We start from the raw sequence: 19915 nt of genomic DNA, 5'->3' as shown, positions 1-19915 counted from the left end.
GGGGTTTTGGGTTTGTCTTTTGCCTTTCAAGATAAAAAGTGTCTCCACACCTTCCTTGAGAGAATGGAGATGAAAGGAAATTAGAAAATTTTCTTGAAATTTTGGCCTTAGTTAGCCTTCTCCCATATACCCTTAATTATCTGGATATTTGGGGAAATTTTAGAGGATTAATGTCTGGACGGCCAGAAGGAGCGCTTTAATTTCCTATGTCTGTGTGCACGTGGGGGAGTTGTGTGTGCGTATGGAGAGGGGGCCGAACATCCATTTGGGAAACCTGGTGCTGATTCTGAGGCTCTTCCCTAGGCCATGAAAGCACCCTGAAACCCACAAGCTCTGAGAAGAGGTCCAGTTGAGCTCTCCTCACACCCTCAACACCACATCCATTTTTCTCTCCTTCCATCCCAACCTCGGGGCCACTGGGAAATTTGGCAAAGGAAGACACTCCCGAAGTATCTGGAAAATTCAGGAGACTGTGTATCCTTCAGAGTCATGGCTGCTGGATGGAACCTTTTACTCTTGTTAATACAGTCTACTCCCCATAAGAGTAGATTCTGACCGCCTGGCAAATCCAGGAAATTTTGGAAAATTCAGGATAACATCTGGATACTTGGCAATTTTGCCTGGGTAATTCAAGAGACACAAGATGGGAGAATTTGTAACTAGGCGGCGATTTCGAGCCACAGTTAAAAAAAAAAAAAGTGTAGTTGTTTTTCGTTCTGTTTTAATTTAAAATGCGCGGTTTGAACTGGAATTTCCTCCTCGGCCACACTCGAGAGGCACGGAGAACACCGTCGCGGCGGCCACTTTTTCTCCGCGGCCATCCCCTCCCCCCGCTCCCCGGGAGCAAATCCCTGGCTCCGCAGAGCCGAAGTGGGGGCCACACAGAGAAGGTCGCTGGGCGTAAGCGGAGCAAAGTTGCCCGCGCGCACCCAGAAAAGATGACATAAGTGGCGCTGACGAGAGCTGCCCGCCTGAAACGCGCCTAAATAAAGGGTCCTCCGGCAGCGTGGGCCGGAGGGATTGCCTCACACTCCGGAATCGGGCCCAGACACTTTTAGAAATGTTTTGCTGGACGCCTGCCCCGCGAGGGCGACAGCAGCAGCCGGCGGCCTGGGCGAAGCTGCGCTCCGGGTCCCAGGCTGGCGCTGAGCGGCGGCCACCGTGGCGTCCTCGGTGGAGGAGAACGTCTCCGCCTTTTGCGGGTTTTTCTCTTTATCTTTTTGTGTGTGTGAGTGACTTCCACGTTTGTGTGCCCCATGAGAGCAGGACTCCGTCTGCAGCGCCCCAGCTGTGACCAGAAAGGCGTTAAGGAAATGCACAGGCGAGAGTTCGGCATCAAATTAGACACTGTTGGTTTCAACGGCCTCTTCTAGGGATCGGTGCGTTGCGGGACGGGACAGAGGGCCATCCTGGTCACAGCTGGGTCCCCAGGGCCCAGAATGGAGGCTGAAACTAATGGAATATTTATTGAATCAATGAATGAATCCAGAAATCAGGGTTTCCATCTTAAGTGTATCATAATTCCCTCCCAGAGATTGAATGTCTCTCTCTCTGACGTCCCCTCTGTAGAATAGCAGGGCACTCTAGTGGTCCCCGCCAGGGTCTCACAACTCACTCATAACAAGTGACATCTGTCATTGTTAAAAACTCAGTCATAACAAAAAGCATCTGTCGTTCATTGACCACCTACTCTTTTCATCGAGCTTTATATTCATCTATTAGGGGTAAGTACTGTTATGTCCCCATTTTACAGATGAGCAAACTGGAGCTCAAACAGGTTAATTAACTCAGGCTGCCTGGTTCATGCAGGTCTCTGCTGACCGTGTGAGTCCTTTGCTCTGGGGCATCGCTCCAGGGTGCTGGGCCCGTGGCCACCCATTTCTTCAGACTTACTATAATTCTACATAAGTCCTTCCAACCACACGGAGGGTCCGCCTCTCCCCTAGCTGAACACCTTAAGCTAAGCAGTCCAGCCAGACTAAGACTGGAAACTTGGAAGAGCTGTAGCCAGCTCTAACTTTGCAGATCAGGCCTGGGACCCATAACTGCTTGGGCATTCGTGTGTTCCTTCGCCATTACTCTTCAGGAGAGAAGGGTAAGGTTCCCCTGCCAACCTGCCCAAGGCCTCTCTTAAATATGCTGCTCGAAATTCCTAGAGCCCCTAAAAATCTAGAATGTCCACAGGTAACGGCAGAAAGGGTCTTGAAAAAGGTCACCCCAGAGGCGGATGTGACCGATTTAAGCCCCTGTGCTTTTGCGCCATGCGCCCCACCCGCGTCTTTACGCACAAGCACAATTGCGCTCCGCACATAGGCGCAAACCAGGATACTGACGGCTGGTCTCCAGTCCCGCCAGGCTTCGGCCGCTGCACACTAGTCAACTTAATGAATGGAGAGAGAAAAGAAGGGGCGGGGAGAGAGGGGACATTGTGAAGGGGGGTGAAATATCTTGGAAATAATACACCGAGAGAAGGAAATATGGACAACAGTTTATCAGCACCCCCGCCCCCATTGCCCGCATGTTTAAAACCCATAAGTAATTTTAGATTGTGTCTTCAGTTAATATATCTTTCTCCCTTTCCCGCGGGCTGACAGGGAAGCGCCGTTGCTGCAAGATGTCTGCAGAAAAGGGTCTTTAAGAGTTTCCACATTGTTTAGCTACACAAACGTGTTTGTGGTTCCCGAGGCCCTCCCCCTCCCCCACCCGCCTCCGAATCTCATTTCACTTTATGACTCCAATTGTTTGAGGATGCCCGCGCCACATAAATCCTGCTTCGAGATTAATCTCTCTGCTCGCTCGCGCTGGGCTCAGTGATTTTTTTTTTTTTTTTGAGTTCTTTAAAAGAGGGCGCCGGGCGGAGATTTATTAACAAGGAAAAATAGTTTATTTTTATAGTCGACCTCGGAAAAGGTGGGGGGTGGGAGTGGGAGTGGGCCGGGAAGGGGAGTCGTTCAGATGGATAAACAATGAAGCTAAAGGGGCCTGGGTGCTAAAGACCACTTAAGCTGGCAGTGGGCTGGCGACTTGAACTTTTTTCCTGGCGCCCCGCAGCTTGGCTGTGGGTGCGTAGCCAGGGGTCTGCAGGACCACGCCAATAGTTGCGCCGTGTGCCCATGCGGGTCTGCTGATGGATTGTGTCTGCGTGTACACGTGTGTAGAGTATCCAGGACATTCCCGGGGACAAGCCTCTTCAGAGAGAGGGTGCGCAGAGGGGGTCCCCCAAGTCGGCCTCTCCCCCAGGCCTGATCTTCGGATCAGTTAAAATGAAGGTTCTTAACATGATTACATGGGTGGCCATCAAAGATCTGCAGTGCACTGGATACTATTTGCAAAATTATAGACATTGGTGTATTTTTTCTGGAGAAAACTCAGTTTTCATTAGCTTTTCGGTGGATCCAAAAGGTTAAAAACCCTCTAATTAAGGAAAGAGCTAAGCTGGGTCTTTCACCTTCCCCGTGCTGCTGGCAGCCACACGCTCCACAAGTTTTTGTCCTTCAAACCAGGTTAGCTTGCGCCATTAAAGAGTAACAATTGGACTCAGGACACTCAGGATTCTTAAAGCTTTAGAGTAAGATCCAAGGGGCCTGAGCTTTGCTTCCAGCCTCTAACTGGCTGTCTGACCCTGAGCTAGCAGCAAATCTTCTCTGAGCCTCAGTTTCCCTTTAAACTTTTGGAAGAGACATTTTTGAGATGTGTGTGTGTGCGTGTGTGCGTGCGTGCGCGAGCACTCGTGTACTCTCTTTCACAGCCAACTGATTTTGAAGGTATATGTAGGAGAACACAAAATCTAGAATGTTCCACCTTGCATCCAGGATAAGACCCGGAGCTCCTGGTGGGGAAAGGTGGTTTTTAACCTTTGGGGGAATGTGGATCCCACTGAGAAGCAGATTTTAAAAATGGACTTCCTCCGCACCAAGAGAGAAAGGAAAAACAGCACTTAAATAGGCGATTTTGCATACAATTTTTCGGAGTCCCTGAGCAGGTGAAAGTCCCCTGCTTAAAGCGAAGAGACGGAGCGTAAACCCTGATCAGTGCCCTAGGAAGGGACCCCAGGACGCCACGGGGCTCGGGGGCCACGTGAGCTGACTCGTGCGAGCCGCGCTCAGGGCTCCCCGGCGAGCGGAGCAGGGTAAGAGGGTGAGAGGAGTACGCCCGCCCCTCCTTTGATTCGCAGACCCGGGCGCAGCCGGAGACCGCCCGGCACCGCGGCGTCTGTCTGTCTGCGCGTCTGCCCGCGGGTCCCCGGCTGTCCCGAGTGAACTCGACGCGCTGCGGGAGCGCGCGGCTAGCCCGGTGAGAGGGCGCGCGGTGAGCCCGGGCGCACCCTGGAGACCACGCGCTGGGGGCCAGGCTCTGGCCACGATCTCCCAGGGTCCCAGTCCCGAGCGACTTGTTAGGGGTGCTGGAGTTAAGAGGCCTAGAGATGCACTTGGTTGAAGTCTGTAACTCTTTGCCTCCCAACGTCCTTCCTCCCAAACGTCTTTCCGCTAGTCGAGTCTGGGGACACCTGCTCAGAGCAGAAGCAGGCCATGGTTCAACCTGTTTGATCCTGCCCTGGCCTCCTTCCAGGGGACCACATATCCCAGAGCCGGTTGACTCTCTCTAGACAGTACCCCAAATTTCGAATAATAATAGACCACGCCAAATAAGGCTATTTTATAACGATCTTCCAAATCATCATTTTACTAAACTCCGATAACCCACTTAGTTGCCTTTAGAATGTCTTCCTCCAAGATGAGGGGGCTGGACCCCAGAGAGGTTAAGCAGTCAGCCCAAGAGTGCACAGTAAAAAGTAGAGAACCTGGACTCAAACTCAGGGCTTCAGACTCCAAATCCCTGTCGTTTCCTAGTGCACCACGATCAGCCTCTACTTCAGAGCTTCCCACCCCAACACACAGGTACCCCCAAATGCATGCTGGCGCGCAGCGGAACAGAACATTGTTGCCTGAGCCCAAGAGTCTCCCGCCAGCTGTGCGAAAGCGCGTTGGAGGTCAGGCACACCTAGCAGACGCACCCTCACTGACAACTTGGGGTGCACAGCCTGGGTCCCAGCGCTGTCTCTCCTCTCCTTGCGTTCGTGACATCCCCACCCTGAAGCCCAGATGCTCCGAGGTTGCACCGACCTCTGGCATCCCCGCTTTGGCTCTCCACCTCCACACCCCCTTCCCACCTCCCCGGCGCCCATAAATTGCCAGCATTTTACTGGCCCAGAGCGAACACTTCCCTGAGAACAGAGGCGCGTCCGTCTCTCCCCACCCACCTGATGCCTTACCTGGCCGAGGGTGGATGGACGAAGGCCCGCACTCGGAGCCTAAACGCTGGCGCGCGCGCACCGCACCACAAATCGCTCCATGCAGCATCCCCTGGCCTTCAGCCGCGTTTCCGGTTGTTGCACCGGGCGCCCCCGGAGTGGGCCCGATAAGCTATCGGCCGTCCGGGCCTAGGAGGGGCGGTCAGCGGCGAACCAGGGCACCTCGGGCCGGCTCCCGGCTCCCGGCCCGGCTGCCTGCCAGCGGCCGCTCCGGACAGCAGCGAGATGCCTGCCGAGGTGTTTCTGGTTACAATCACCTCACACACAGGCTTGCATTCCGCCCCCCACCCCCTCATCCTTACCATTTTGTCTGAAGTCACACCTTCTCCGGGGGACTGGGGAGCTTTGCCGGGGTCGGGGCGATGAGTGCCTGAGTGCTGGGCCAAGGCTGTTAATCTATAAAGCTCCAGCAGGTCCGTAAAAAGGAATATTTTTGGTGCTCAGAAAAATCAACATTGAATAGATATATCGCTTCCTTCTCCTATCTACCAGGAGTTAACTTCCAACCAATTTATCCAGGACTGTTGTGTATTCCTGATTATTTTCTGGAAGGGCTGAGGCATACGGTTTAATGGATTAATTTGTTTTCTTTTTGGGAAAATGGAGAGTTTGGGAGCTAGGAGAGGATTCTCAGGAGAAAGCTAAACTTGGGTCTCATGTAGTCTTTGGTCATGATCATGATCATGATATAGTAGCTACCATTTATTGACCACTTATGTGTTTTAATCCTTCAAAAAAAAGTCTACAGGGTGGGAACTCTTATTTTCCCCATTTTGCGGATGAATCATTGGAGGCTTGAATAGGTAAAGTGATGTCCCAGAGTCACACAGCTCTAGGAAGATCAGCCCCAAACGGCCCTCACTGTGCCTCACCCAGGCGTACAGAAGGCCCCTGATAAAAGTTGGTGGAACGTCTGACCCTTGACGATGGACAGAGAGGATCCCTTCACTAGCTTGTCTTGGGGACCTGTTTGCCACCTGAAGGACAAGCCGTTAGAGCCCAAAAGGACCCATACCATTTCCTCCCCGCCCTATGGAATGATTCATGCCAGAGAAGAATTCCAAACAGAATGGCCCTTGACTTGCCCTGGGAGTGGGGTTCAGAGGAGTCCAGCCTGACTCGCTCTGGATAGGATGAAGGCTGGTGCTTTCCCAAGCTTTGGTAAGAATCACAACCAAACTATTCGGGTTTCCCTGCTAGCCCAGCGTCCCAGGGGTGAAAGCTCAGCCTCCAGCCACCAATCCAGGCTGAGAGTCTTGTTTCTGTTTGGTCAGGCCTGGGCTCGGGGGCTTTAGTCATGCCTCTGGGGTCATTCCGGGCCCTGCTGAGCCTCCCTCCATCTGGAGCACAGGGCCGCCCAGCATCCATCGAGCAATTAACCTCACCCACCCTCTCCCTACCAGTTTCCTTAAAATAAATGTGACAAAAGTGAGCCTAATGATCTGCAGGGGAAGATCTATATGCTTCAGGACCGCAACACATGGCTCCCTCCCTCCCCCGCTCCCCGCTCGGTGGAGCAGGCAGCCCTACTTCAAAGAACAGCCAGTGGGTGATTTTACGGGGGTTTCCTGGCTTTCAGGAAACAAACAAACAATCAACCAGGTTCTTTGTGGGCAGAATAACAACCACAGACACACTGAGGATGATGATGCTGGTGATAATGATGATGATGCTGGTGATGACGGTGATAATGATGATGATCTCGGGACCAACATTCATGGACCACATGCACCAGGTTGGCGCTAAAAGCTCTGCACACTCTAACTGTGCTTTACAACAACCTTACAAGGCAAACAGTCCAATCGCCCCATTTTACAGCTGAGAACTAGTGACGTCACCTACCCCATGCCCACAGCTGGTAGAGCAGGATTCAAACCAGGTCCACAAGGCTTTAAATACTACTACTACTGATAATAATCATAATGATAATAACAATAGACTTTTTAAAATAAATGCAAGTTTAAAAAATCAAACAGGAGAAGAGTCTGATATGAAATGACCCCTGACTCCTCCTTCTTTGGTTTCCTCTCCCAAGCATCGGTATCCAAGTTCGTATTTTGCAAATCTTTTTATATTCTACCACCTTTTAAATTGCACATGGAGCTCACAACAGAAACGGCTCTGAACTTTGCATTTTTATGATTCCCTTAACTGGATGAAGCACTTTAACGGTGTGGGTTTTTAATCACTAATCACCGGACCCAAAAATGACATCTTGCCAACTGAACAGAAAATGGGCATCGGTGGGGCTGGGGGTCCTGGGGAATGGTGCAGGGTCAAGTTTTGCTCAGGGTCATTTTAGCTGCTTAGGACAGAAATGGAGGGAGGGAGGGAGGGGGGAGGAGAGAGAGGATAAGGAAGCTCAGACAGCTCTTACATTCCAATCAGAGATAGCACACGTCCCAGGAACAAAACATGCTCATCCGCCCTTGGCACGGGGGTGTCACCAGACTTGCATTTCAGAGCAGGAGGTTTTCAAAGCCTTAAATGGTCTCCCAGAGCCCTAGTCACTCTCTGTTTTGTGTGGAGGGGCAGGGTTTCAGGATGGAGGGCTGAGCGACATCGGACCCGCTGGACAAACAGGAACCAGGGGAGATGAGGCTTGTCTATTTTTGGTCCTGGCTCCCCATGTGGTCTTCCCTGCCAGGGTGCAGTCAAGTTTAAGGAACCATCCTGTTGATCCCATTCCTCACCTCCACCCCCAACGGTCAGCACGTAATTTTTATAAATTTCCCTTGTATATGTTTTGCAAAGTTGTTTTCTCAAATGGTATTTGTGTTTACAAATAGAGAGCATCCTCTTGACAAACGCATGAAGCTCCAAGTGATGATTTCTAGGCTGTCCCCCCGCAGTGACAGGCGGGCAGGGCCAGTGCCTGTGGAATCTGTTCAGAGAAGGTAGAGTGGCCAGAACACAAGGCAGGGGAAAGTACTTTGGTGAAGGGTTACTGGACCACAATATCTTCTTCCTTGTTTAGAATAATAGCGACCAATTGTTTGGGCTGCTTCTATCTCCTGCCCATCAGTTTCTAGCTCTCTAGCAAAGAATAATCATCCCCCCTTTTCTCTTGGTCTCTTCCATTTCCCACCTTCTTTTACTCCTATTTTCTCTTTCTCCGTTTCTCCCTTCCTTCCTTCCTTCATATCTGTCATTCTCTCTTCCCACTACACCCATCGCCCTTTTTCATCCCATCTTTTCCTCTCTCCTCAGAGCTCTCTTATTCCGGGAGGGAGATTTCCAATGAGAACTGCATACCAAGTCTCTGGGGCCTTCAAATTCAGGGTCGTCGGGGACCTGATTTTAACTGAAACAGCAAGTTTTCTTTGACAATGGGGACTGTACATGTGAAACAACCCTGCTGGAGATGCTTTGGCAGCTTGCAGTTTATTTTTAAAGTACACGCAATGACTCTTTCACTTCTAGAAAAGATTTCTCAAGAAGTCCCCAGAAATGTGGACAAATATTTATTTATAGACACAAGAGAAAGGAGATATGGGGATATATGTGTATAGCTGATTCACTTTGTTATAAAGCAGACACTAATGCACCATTGTAAAGCAATTATACTCCAATAAAGATGTTTTTTAAAAAAGTCCATAGTCTTGAAATATGTAATAACACACAAAAAAGTAAGAACTTAGATGTGTCAAAATAGAAGACTGGTAAAATTATGTTTTAGCTATAGATGGAATATTATATAGCTACTAAAAATCCAATTTTAAGGGAGGAAAGTAGATTTAAAGAAGGGTATATTTTTATGATGCCATTTTCTTCATGTGTGTGTGTCTGTGTGTGTGTATTACATACACATTAAAACGATGGTGTGTATACATCAAGATGTTAATACTGGGAGTCAGGATTACAGAGTTTGAAGGGTTTGTACTTTTCTATCTCCCTCCTCCAAAGGTCGATGTTTGAAGCTGGGTAATGAATAGGATGAATAAACAACAAGGTCCTACTGCAAAGCACAGGCAACTATATTCAGTATCCTGTGATAAACCATCATGGAAAAGGATACGAAAAAGAATATATATATGTACAACTGAGTCACTTTGCGGTACAGAAGAAATTAACACACCATGTAAATCAACTATATAATTCAATTAAAAAAATATATATATACATATATATGAAGCTGGGTAATGAAATCACCATGGTTCATTATACTGTCCTTTCTACTTCTGTATATGTTTGAAACTTTTCCATAATAACATATTTTCAATGTTTACAGTGATGCATGTTTCCTTCATTGGCTAAGAGAAAAAGATGTAATTCACCTTCGTTTCCCTTTTGAGGCTCTTGCTTTAGAGCTTCCCAGAAGCTTTTTTTGCCCTTGCAGCCAGGGTTCTGGATTCTGGGGATTCACAAACCCAAATGACACCCTGCTAACCCTGAGCGGGGCCACGGTGGGTGGGTGGAGGTGTTCCCTGCTTGGATACCCAGTTCTGATAATGAGCTGTCCAGGAAGAGTCAGCAAGGACAGGAAAGAGGCAGTCAGGAGCCGTCAATTAGGTGGGTTTGCAATGCGAGGCTGTTCTAAGGGGCTTGGAGTTAGCGTAGACAGGCTCGGTGAAATGGGGAGTGAGAAGGAGGGCCTTTTAGGCCTGGGGGACATTTGGTTGCTATTATGCATGAACAAACCCAGCGAAGCTGAAACGGGAAAATGGCAAACCTGGGCATCTCCATGGGCTGGAGAGAGGCCCAGTGACCCTGGGGCTAAGTAATTCCAAATGGTCTTTGAAACCTTCTGACAGCGGGGGCCACTGAGGCCTGGGGGCTGAGGGGAAGGGGAACAGAGGTCCCATTACAAAGGGGCTGAGGTTTGGGGCACTGAGCCATTTTAGAGAAGGTTAATTATTACCTCCTTTGCCAAAATGCTTAAAGGAACCACCAGAAGTAAGTGTTCTTGCTCACTAGCCTGCAGAAAACCTGCAGGCTGGCTTTTGAGAGAAGGAAGAAGTGGAAATCTGTCACAGCTGGATACAGAACCTGTTGGCTTGGCCACCAGAACAGGAGCCTGTAAGCTTCCGGGGCAGGGTCTTCCACGGGTTCTGCGTGGCCAGCTCCTCTGCGGCGCCTGGAACTCAGAGACACCAATAACTCCTTGATGTGTGGACAAACGAATCAATTAATTCATGAAAATGTTTTGGCCTCATGCAAAATGGCCCCACTTTTGGGCTTCCCTGGTGGCGCAGTGGTTGAGAGTCCGCCTGCCGATGCAGGGGATGCGGGTTCGTGCCCCAGTCTGGGAAGATCCCACATGCCGTGGGGCAGCTGGGCCCGTGAGCCGTGGCCGCTGAGCCTGCGCGTCCGGAGCCTGTGCTCCGCAACGGGAGAGGCCACAACGGTGAGAGGCCCGCGTACCGCAAAAAATAAATAAATAAACAAAATGGCCCCACTTTTATTGCATTATTGCCCCAAGTGTGTGTCTAGGCCCACCTGCTACCCTATCACCTGATGGATGGGTTCCAACACTGATTCCCAGGCCCCAGCCTAATGGTATGAATCAGAATCTCTGATACATAGCATCAGCGATTTTAACACTTACCTGGGTCGTTCTTATGCCCGCTCACAATGACAGCACTGCTGGAGGCATCACTGCCGCTCACTTCTAGAAGAAAGTCCTAAGGTACAGAGAAGGACATAAGTCTCTCAAAGTCATGTCATCATAAATATTCTTACGACCTTTCACTTGGTGTTTCTTATAGATAAATATCACTTAGATATTATATGCGCCATTTATTTCACATGAATCCTGTGTCAGACACTTTGTCGAGAATTGTGTATGTATTATCTCATTTAATCCTCAAATAATCCCTTCAAATAGATAGTAAACCCGTTTTGCAGGAGAGGAACTGTTGCATAGGGAGGTGAAGTGACTTGCCTGAAGCCACACCCCTTTCAACAACATCGACGCAACAGCAACAATAGCAATAACAGGTACCTTTTATTGAGGGCATCCTGGGAGGCAGGCACTATGCTAAGCATAGATTTAAAAAAATTTTTTTTCCATTTAATCAGTGTCATGTAACTTTACATGGATTATTTAATTTCATTCTCACAACTTTATAAGGTATGGGTCATTATTATCCCCGTTTTATAGATGAGGAAACTGAGTCCTAGGGAGATCCGCTTCCCATGGCCACAGAGGTGAGAAGCAGTGATGGTGGGATTTGACCCCAAGTCATAACTTCTAAGAACTCCAGGATGTGATGAGTTGATTAGGCTGTTTCTGTTTCTCTAACCGTTCTCTCTACATGGCTAGATAGTTTTAAAAATCATAGCGGCTTTGAGTCTGGTAGAATGTGCAAATAGGCTCCAAGGCTTCTGAGGAGCAGAACCGATGTAGAGAACAAAATTTAGGCATTCTGGATGTTAGCCTTGAATGACTGTGGGGTCAGTTTATCCACCTGTTAAATGGGGAGATTGGCCTCTGACAGTGGTCTGGCAAGGGTTAAATAGGAAAGTCAAGGAACCATTAAGCGAAAGTGCAATGGACCAAGATTGAAGAACTGGCATCCTGATCCCAGAGCTGTCCCCAACTCATCATGTACAAGGCAGCCCCCTTTCCGGGCCTCCGTTTCCATGACTGTACCATCACTCTAAGACCCTATGTTCCTGAACCCTACCTCCTGACCTTCCAGTTCAGGATCTCTATGAGCCCTTTCTCCTAGCTCAGAAGCTTAATTCTTACAGAAAAAAACAAACAGAAAACTCTCTCTCTCTCTCCTTCTTTCTCTCTCTCTCTCTCTATATGTGTGTGTGTGTGTGTGTGTGTGTGTGTGTGTGTGTAAGATTCTGAGGACCAAAATGCTGCAAAGTGTAAGTGGAAGTTTTCCCAGTCATTAAAAAGGGAAAATCAGCCTCCCTAAGAAAACAAATTCTCCTCTCACTGTAAGTGCAGGTTATCAATCGGAATTCTGATGACTTTGGGGCTGACAATTTTAACAACCACTTAAGTCTCACCCTGCGCCTTTTATCTGAGTGCTACACAAACATTGTTAAACACACAAGCCGAGGCTAGGGAAAATGGTATCATCCTGGAGCAGAGAAGACCCAGGGAACTGAAGTGTCCACAGGCCCCTCCCTCCTCCTTCCCCCCACAGACCTAATCAATGGCCTGGCTCGGCTTAGAATTAATAAGTCTGGACTCTTGCACTTTTGACCTAGCTGTTAGATAACAGTTCCTTTAGCTGGGCTGTGGGTTACTAGGCATGAAGAATCAATTTGATAAATAGATGACATTTTATTTATCTAAATTTCTGGAAGAAGCGTGTTTATTTTAAAAGAAAGGAATGTCATTTATAAATAATTTATTTGCACAGTCTGAGTTAAAACATTGAATCCTTATTGGAGAAAAAAATAACTAAAAAGGATCTCTGACACTTTATTGACTTAAAACAAAACAAAACAAAAATAAAACCCAGGCTCTTGATACTTTTTTCTCATCCTTTTGAATCGTCTTAATGTCTAATGGAGTGGCGTTTTGATTCACTGTTCTATTTCGCATTGAATCTCATGGTTGCAAATGGCTTTCTTACTAGCCACAAAGCAGGTGTCATTCTGCAACAATTTTTAATTCTACAGTGGCAGAAACAGCCGATACCCGACATCCCTGATGGTGTAGAATTTTATTATTAGTTTTCTCTCTGTCTCTGTCTATCTCACTCACACACACACACACACATACACACACACACGTATCACTAAGTTTAAAAAAAGGTCACAAAATAGTTTGATATAGACTTTCAAATTTGCACAACCATGTATCGACAAGGGATTTTAAATACCCAACCATAGGGAAGTGGTTAGATAAACCATGATTTAATCCCCACAGTGGAATACTATACAGCCATTAAAAGGAGGAAAAGGGGACCCATCTCTGAGATATATCACTAAAGTAAAAGCTAAGACTCATAGCAGTGGGTCTAGAATATGTCAGTGTGTATAAAAAGGAGAAAGTTACCCAAGGAAGTGATGACTTTGGTTGCTCTGAGCTGGGGAATGGAGCTGCATGGCACAAAATTAGGAGGCAGGTTTTTCACTCTTTATGCTTTTGTAGCTTTTAACTTGGGAGCCTTGTAAATGTTTGCCTATTAAAAGTAAATGAAAATAATGAAATTATTAAAAATAAATCGTCAAAGAATACCTGTGAATCTCTATGGAGAGGAAAACGTTTTTTAAAAAGACATTTAAGCATTTAGAGTTGGTTACCTCCAGGTACCTTGGTTTGTGGGTGTTTTTCCACTTTTCCTCTTTTGTTTTCCACATTGCTTTCTGATATTTCTGAAATGCACGTTAAAAAGAACTCTTTTGTAGATTTTTTTAAAAAGGAAGGAAGAAAATGAGTTTCCCGTCTTCACTCTCAATGGGATGGATTCCTTTATATGTGTATTAAATATCTCTGAAGTCATCATTGTAAAATGACTGGAGGTGGCCGGGGGTGGGGGACATGGAAAAAGACTAATAAAAAGAGGTTTATGGGTATTTGGGTGGGATGAGAAGGATTTCCAGATGCACGAAAGCCAAGATTTGAGAAGAGGGTGAGGGTGCCCTGGACCAGGATGGAGTGAGATGCACTTCAGAAGTTTAGGGCTGCCCTGTGCTAAGGGGCCCTATATGCCCAACGCTCATGACGATTGCCCAGCAGAAAGATGGAGAGAGGGAAGAAGCAGTCTGGATCCCCTTTCAAGGATGGAGAAACTCAGATGCTGAATGGGGCTCCTCTAAGGTCACCAAGGACCAGGGAGAAGAGATTCTGAGCTTCCCTTCTTAGTGAGAGTCCCTTCCTTTGCAGTGATAAAAATGACAAGAAGAATGTCTAATTGCAATCAAGGGTTCACTCCATGCCAGACACTGGGCAAAACACTCTACCAGCATTATCTTGTTTAACCTCATGGGTTGCATGAGAATGAAACAAAATAATACCCCTTGGGCTGTAGACAACCTTGGAACTGACTATGGCCACCCTCTCTATCCTATCTTGTCAGTAGGTTGGATGTAAGAGGTAACCGTGGTCATCTATGTGTAGAGGCGCCATTCGTGCCCATCCATATCTGTCACATCTCCGTTTTCAGCGTGCTGGTTGAACTTCCAACGGCCAGCACCTGAAATTCTTTGCCTGAGGACTTTCTCTAGCCACTGGAGCCTTCTTGGCTAGCTCATGAGCAAAATGAAATTGCCAAGGAATTAATGTCCCACCTTCCTTGCCCCTGGGGTGGGTTACTCTGAGGTGTGTGGTCTACACTGATTCCCACAATTCCCCAGTGGAATTAAGCTCCAGAGCCCAGCTGGGTAACTTGCTACCCTGTACCACCATCTGCCTGCCTTCCCTTTTCCTAAGATCATCTCCCAAACCAACTACTTGTACGGGAAACCTTGTCTCAGGATCTGCTTCTGGGGACCCTGCCTAAGACATCTAGTGTAACCCCATCCTACGCCCTTTCAACAAATATCTATTCTCTTTTGCTTCCTCTCCCATCAATAGAGCATTGGATGGGTTTCAAATCTCATTCACATCTCTTATCTCAATTGAACTTCCCCCAATTCTGTGAGGCAGATATGCAGGCATTCCCACCCGACCCTCCTTTCACTGATAAGGAAATTGAGAATTAGAGACCTGGTGTCATTTTTCCAAGAACACACACAGCTGGGAAGGGTCAGAGCTCAAATCCCAGGCTTCTGATTCTACCCCTCAGCTTCAGTGCATTATAACAGTCTACCTTCCCCTTCTCTCATAAGAATATCTTGCATTTATATATCAATGCATATTTTTTTCTGGATAATATTTTATTGGAACTTCTCAACAGCTCTGTATTTGATTATTATCATCATTATCATTTATGGATGAAGAATCCAAGACTCGTAGAGGTCAAGTCATTTGTCTAAGGTCAGCTGGCTAATAAGAGGTCTTTTGACTTTTGGTCCAGTTCTCATTCTGTGACCCCAAGGCTACCTCTGTTCTCCTCTCACTTGTCTATCTTAGGGTTCATGTAGAGTCAACAGTGGACACAGGAAAGCATCACAGGAGGTCAGAAGCTAAATCAGTTATTAGAATAGTCTTTGACAGTAAGCTGGTACATGTCACTTAGAGGACAACTTGAACTTAAGAAAAAAAATCTCAGGGAAGATGGCTCTAGCCTCAGTCTGTTTCATGGCAGGGGACTGGCAAAATTTCAGAACTGGGCTAAGTCTTCAGCTCTTGATTCTCTACTCTGTCTTGAGGGGAGGTAAGGATGTGTTTGGACTTTGAGGGAAGGGATCATCATACAAACCAATCCCAATGAATTCACAACAATATGGGGAAACCATGGGTCAGTCTGCCCTGGTGACTTCTCATAATACAATGATGTTGACCCCTTATTGTGGTACATCCCTTAGTGTGATGGCTAATCCTACTAACCCCATTGTCCTTGCCAGTGGTTGGTTTAGAAATGGACTTGTGACACAATTCTGGCCAATGACATATAAAGGAGAAGTTTGCTAGAAGGAAGGGGGGCTATGGTAGCTCGTTTCCAAAGACGCCTCCTACACCAATAAACCAGACTTCCCAGTATTCATGCCCCTGTGTTGTCTCTTCCCCTTGAATCTGGGCTGGCCCTGGGACTGAATTTTGACTCATAGGCTACAGTGACAGTGATGCTGTGTGACTTCTGAGGCTCGGTCCGATTTCTTGTTCTGAAGGAAGCCAGCTGCCATATGAGAAGTCTGATGACCCTGAGACTGCCATGCTGTGAGGAAGCCCAAGTGAGCTGCATGGAAGGACTGCATGGAGAGAGAGAGAGATGCCTGGGCTTCCATCTTCCAGCTGTTCCATCATCCCAGCTGAAGCACTAGATAAGAAGCCATCTTGGACACTGAGCTCAGTTGCCATTCGAATGACTGCAGCCCCAGCTGTCATCTGACTGCAATCTCTCGAGAAACCCCCCAAATGACAACTGCCCTGCTGAGCCCAGTCAACTCAAAGAACCATGAGAGAGAAGCTTCTGGGGAAAGTCATCTTGCTTCTCAGAAAGAGATAGAGAGGGCTTCCCTGGTGGCGCAGTGGTTGAGAGTCCGCCTGCCGATGCAGGGGACACGGGTTCGTGTCCCGGTCCGGGATGATCCCACATGCCGTGGAGCGGCTGGGCCCGTAAGTCATGGCCGCTGAGCCTGCACGTCCGGAGCCTGTGCTCCGCAACGGGAGAGGCCACAGCAGTGAGAGGCCCGCGTACTGCAAAAAATATATATATAAAAAAAAGAGATAGAGAGAAAGATGACCCTACCTTCTTTCCCCTGGACATGTCAGGTCTAGATGCAGCCAACTGGGAACACAAGAGATATCTATCACTGTTGAAGGCAAGGACCACACACCAAGGATGGCAGAGCAATTAGAAGAAAGAATCTGAGTCCTTGATGGCACTGTGGCACTGTTAGGTCAACCCAGCCCTGAAACCCACCTTACCTTGGATTTCTTGTTGGGTGAAATCATGCTTTCACTGTTAGCCCCAGTATGGGCTTTGTGTTACTTGCACCAAAACCTTCCTAATTCATCCCTAGAATAGGGAAGTTGATCTGGGCTAGAAGGCAGCGGAAGAGAGAGGTTAAGTAAAGTCCATATGGGTTTCAATACGGATTCTGCTACTTCTTAGCTGTGTGGCCTTGGCAAACTACCTCTGAGCCTCAGCTTCCTCATCTGTAGAGAGGGGGAAATAATTCTGCCCTCCAAGTAGAGCTGCTATGAAGAGTCAATGAATGAATGTACATAAATGACTTATGCTAAATGCCTGACCCATAGAAGACCTCCATAAGCCGTGACTACCACTAAGGCATAATTCAGACAGTTCTTCAGTGCCCTGGACCTCCCCCGTATCTGACAGCCCCAGAAAGGGGGTGGCTTGGCAACCCCCTCAGAGATCATCAGATGAAAGATCTCCCCAGAACACCACGTATTCCCATCATCATCCTGGGACTTCTAGGAGTCTAGGGTCCAGCACGGCACATCAGGACCTCAGATGCCCCCCTCTATGCACCTGTCTGTTCACCAGCTCTGGGGCAACATTTGCTTTGAGGTTGGCCTGTCACACCACCTGCTCCCAACTGGGTTGAGACTGAAGTTTAAAACCAAACCAAAGTTTCCTCTTCTTCTCCCTGTTCTCTTTCACTTTCCTCAGTAAACAGGAGCTCCCATACATTGTACTGGCTGAGGAGCATCCGAGAAGTGAGACTTGGAGATGCTCGCCAGGCTTCGTTTAATCAGAACCAATGACGGCCTTCCTGCGTGTACACTGCCCTAACCTGTTGCAATAAAATGGATGTGGTGTCCATACAGAGGCAGAAACAATCTCTGACTGCCTTACTGGGGGAAGGAACAAATGAGTAATCATTTGAGAAAGTCTCAGGTGTTCCGTGTATGAAAGCAGGTACCCCAGAGGCAACTGGATTCTAAGATTTAAAAATTATGAGTAGAAGAGGCAAAAACTGGGGCTGATGATGAATTTTGGCATGTGCCCATCCTATGGTATTTGTTTTTATGGGCAGCTTCCGGATTCATTGATGTCCCTGCTGTATCTGTTGTTAAATAAGTTGAAAACCGCCCGTGGGAAAACCACTTGTGATGGTCATAAGAAATTTTCTATCTTTAGAAATGGAACCTTTGATTTCACTCTGGGCTTTGGGAGAGATCACCAAAATGGGTGAGAAAATATATTTTGTTGAGTGTGAGCAAGCTGGAGCTGGGCTTTTTAGGCTGCTAACCTCTGTGCTAATAGAGGTGTGCTCATGTTACAGAGGAAATAAGCTGTCCCATCGTCCTGTAGGGAGGGATGTTTTTGAGAAGAAAAGTACAGTAAGTCCCCTACATACGAACCTTCAAGTTTCAGGCTTTCAAAGATGTGAACGTGCATCTGCTCTCTTATTGCTGACGATCCTTCAGCTCTACCGTCTCCCACCTCCTCTCCCTCCTCCATTCAGTAACTTTTCTTGCCTGTTCACTTGATGTCAGCCCCTGTGTGCCAGCTGTTGTACTGTACTACTGTACTTTGCAAGGCACTGTACTGTAAGATTTTAAATGTTTTCTTTATTTTTGTGGGTTTTTTTTAATGTATTATTTGTGTGAAAAGTGTGATAAACCTATGACAGTACAGTACTATAGAACCAATTGTGTTAGTTGGGTACCTAGGCTAACTTGGTTGGACTTACGAACAAATTGGACTTATGAATGCACTCTCGGAATGGAACTCGTTCGTATGTAGGGGTTTACTGTATATGTGTGAGAGTTGCTTGCAAAGGATGGGGATGGATGGGAAACAATGGAAAATGCTACTGTAGGAAGGTGGGTTACTCTGGGATCAAGCAGTGTTGCTTGTAGGCCCAGGTAACAAAATATGGCACAGAGTTGGGGTGAGGCCCACCCTAGCCACCTCTGCTCACCCACTCTGTGAACTTGGGAAAGAGGAAAGAGGGTTATCTTGGCATTGAACACCTTCTCAGGAGCCCCTTGCACCACAGCAATGGTGGGGCCATCTCAAGACAGAGGACCTCAACCAAGGGAAGACAGTTGTGCACAGTTTGGTGTCTATATTAGATACATTGGTTTGTGAGCACATTTGAGCCTCCTCTTTTGGTACCCTCAGCAATGCTTGGTGAACTTTGTATCCATCAAGAACTTGTACAGGGCTTCCCTGGCGGCGCAGTGGTTGAGAATCTGCCTGCCAATGCAGGGGACACGGGTTCGAGCCCTGGTCTGGGGAGATCCCACATGCCGCGGAGCAACTGGGCCCGTGCGCCACAATGACTGAGCCTGCGCATCTGGAGCCTGTGCTCCGCAACAAGAGAGGCCACGATAGTGAGAGGCCCACGCACCCCGATGAGGAGTGGCCCCCGCTTGCCGCAACCAGAGAAAGCCCTCGCACAGAAACGAAGACCCAACACAGCCAAAAATAAATTAAAAAAAAAAATTTAAAAAAAAAAAAAAAAAAAAAAAAAAGAACTTGTACAGTTGCGGGTGACAGAAATTAAACTCCAATTGGCTTAGCCAAAAAGGAACGCATTGGCTCATGAAACTGGGAAGTCCACGAATAGTAACGGCTTCAGGCATGGCTTGACCCAGGGGCTCAATGATAGAGCTAGTTTTCTTGCTTTCTCTGTCTCATACAACAAATGATGCAGATTCAGGCAGTGATGATCTGGGGATGAAACCATTAGATGAAAAGCTGATGAGGAAACGTGCAATGAAGAGATCAGGCTGTCATCACCTGAATTCCTTGATCAATTGCAGCATTTAATGAATAGTGGGACAAGCAGACATTGTGAGGCCTCTGTGATGGATTCTTATGAAAAGGTTGAAACTGAATCTACTTAAGCCTTGTCTTAGCTTGGGTTCCCCCTGAAGCAGCTCGAAGATGAAAATTCAAGTACACATAATGTATTTTGGAGGTAGTCCCTGGAAATGCTGGTAGTGGAGTGAGAAAATGAGACAGGGAAGGGAAGGCAGACAGTAAAGGGTGAGTTATCAAGCAAGTTACCCCTGTGGGTGATTACAGCTTAACCCTGGAACACCCAACCCAGGAGCCAGTGTAAACTATACCCCTCAGGGTCATCCCACCCAAGGGATGGCACAGCCGG

At 47.6% G+C, this 19915-nt stretch overlaps 1 protein-coding gene across 1 annotated transcript in view; it reads right to left on the bottom strand.

Annotated features, from left to right (window-relative positions):
• The window catches only part of TBX5 (T-box transcription factor 5), a gene marked incomplete at both ends in the record, with an annotated part of 84416 nt that extends 79056 nt beyond the window's left edge, over nucleotides 1-5360 (bottom strand). The window contains one exon of the mRNA XM_079717412.1: nucleotides 5273-5360. Coding sequence (XP_079573538.1) covers nucleotides 5273-5360 — 88 coding nt within the window. The remainder of the gene's footprint in view (nucleotides 1-5272) is intronic.
• Between the last annotated feature and the right edge of the window lie 14555 nt (nucleotides 5361-19915).

The sequence above is a fragment of the Hyperoodon ampullatus genome (assembly GCF_949752795.1).
Source record: "Hyperoodon ampullatus genome assembly, chromosome: 13".
NCBI lineage: Eukaryota > Metazoa > Chordata > Mammalia > Artiodactyla > Ziphiidae > Hyperoodon > Hyperoodon ampullatus.
Note: the sequence above shows the minus strand (reverse complement) of the source record. Positions and strands in the feature narration are given on the sequence as shown.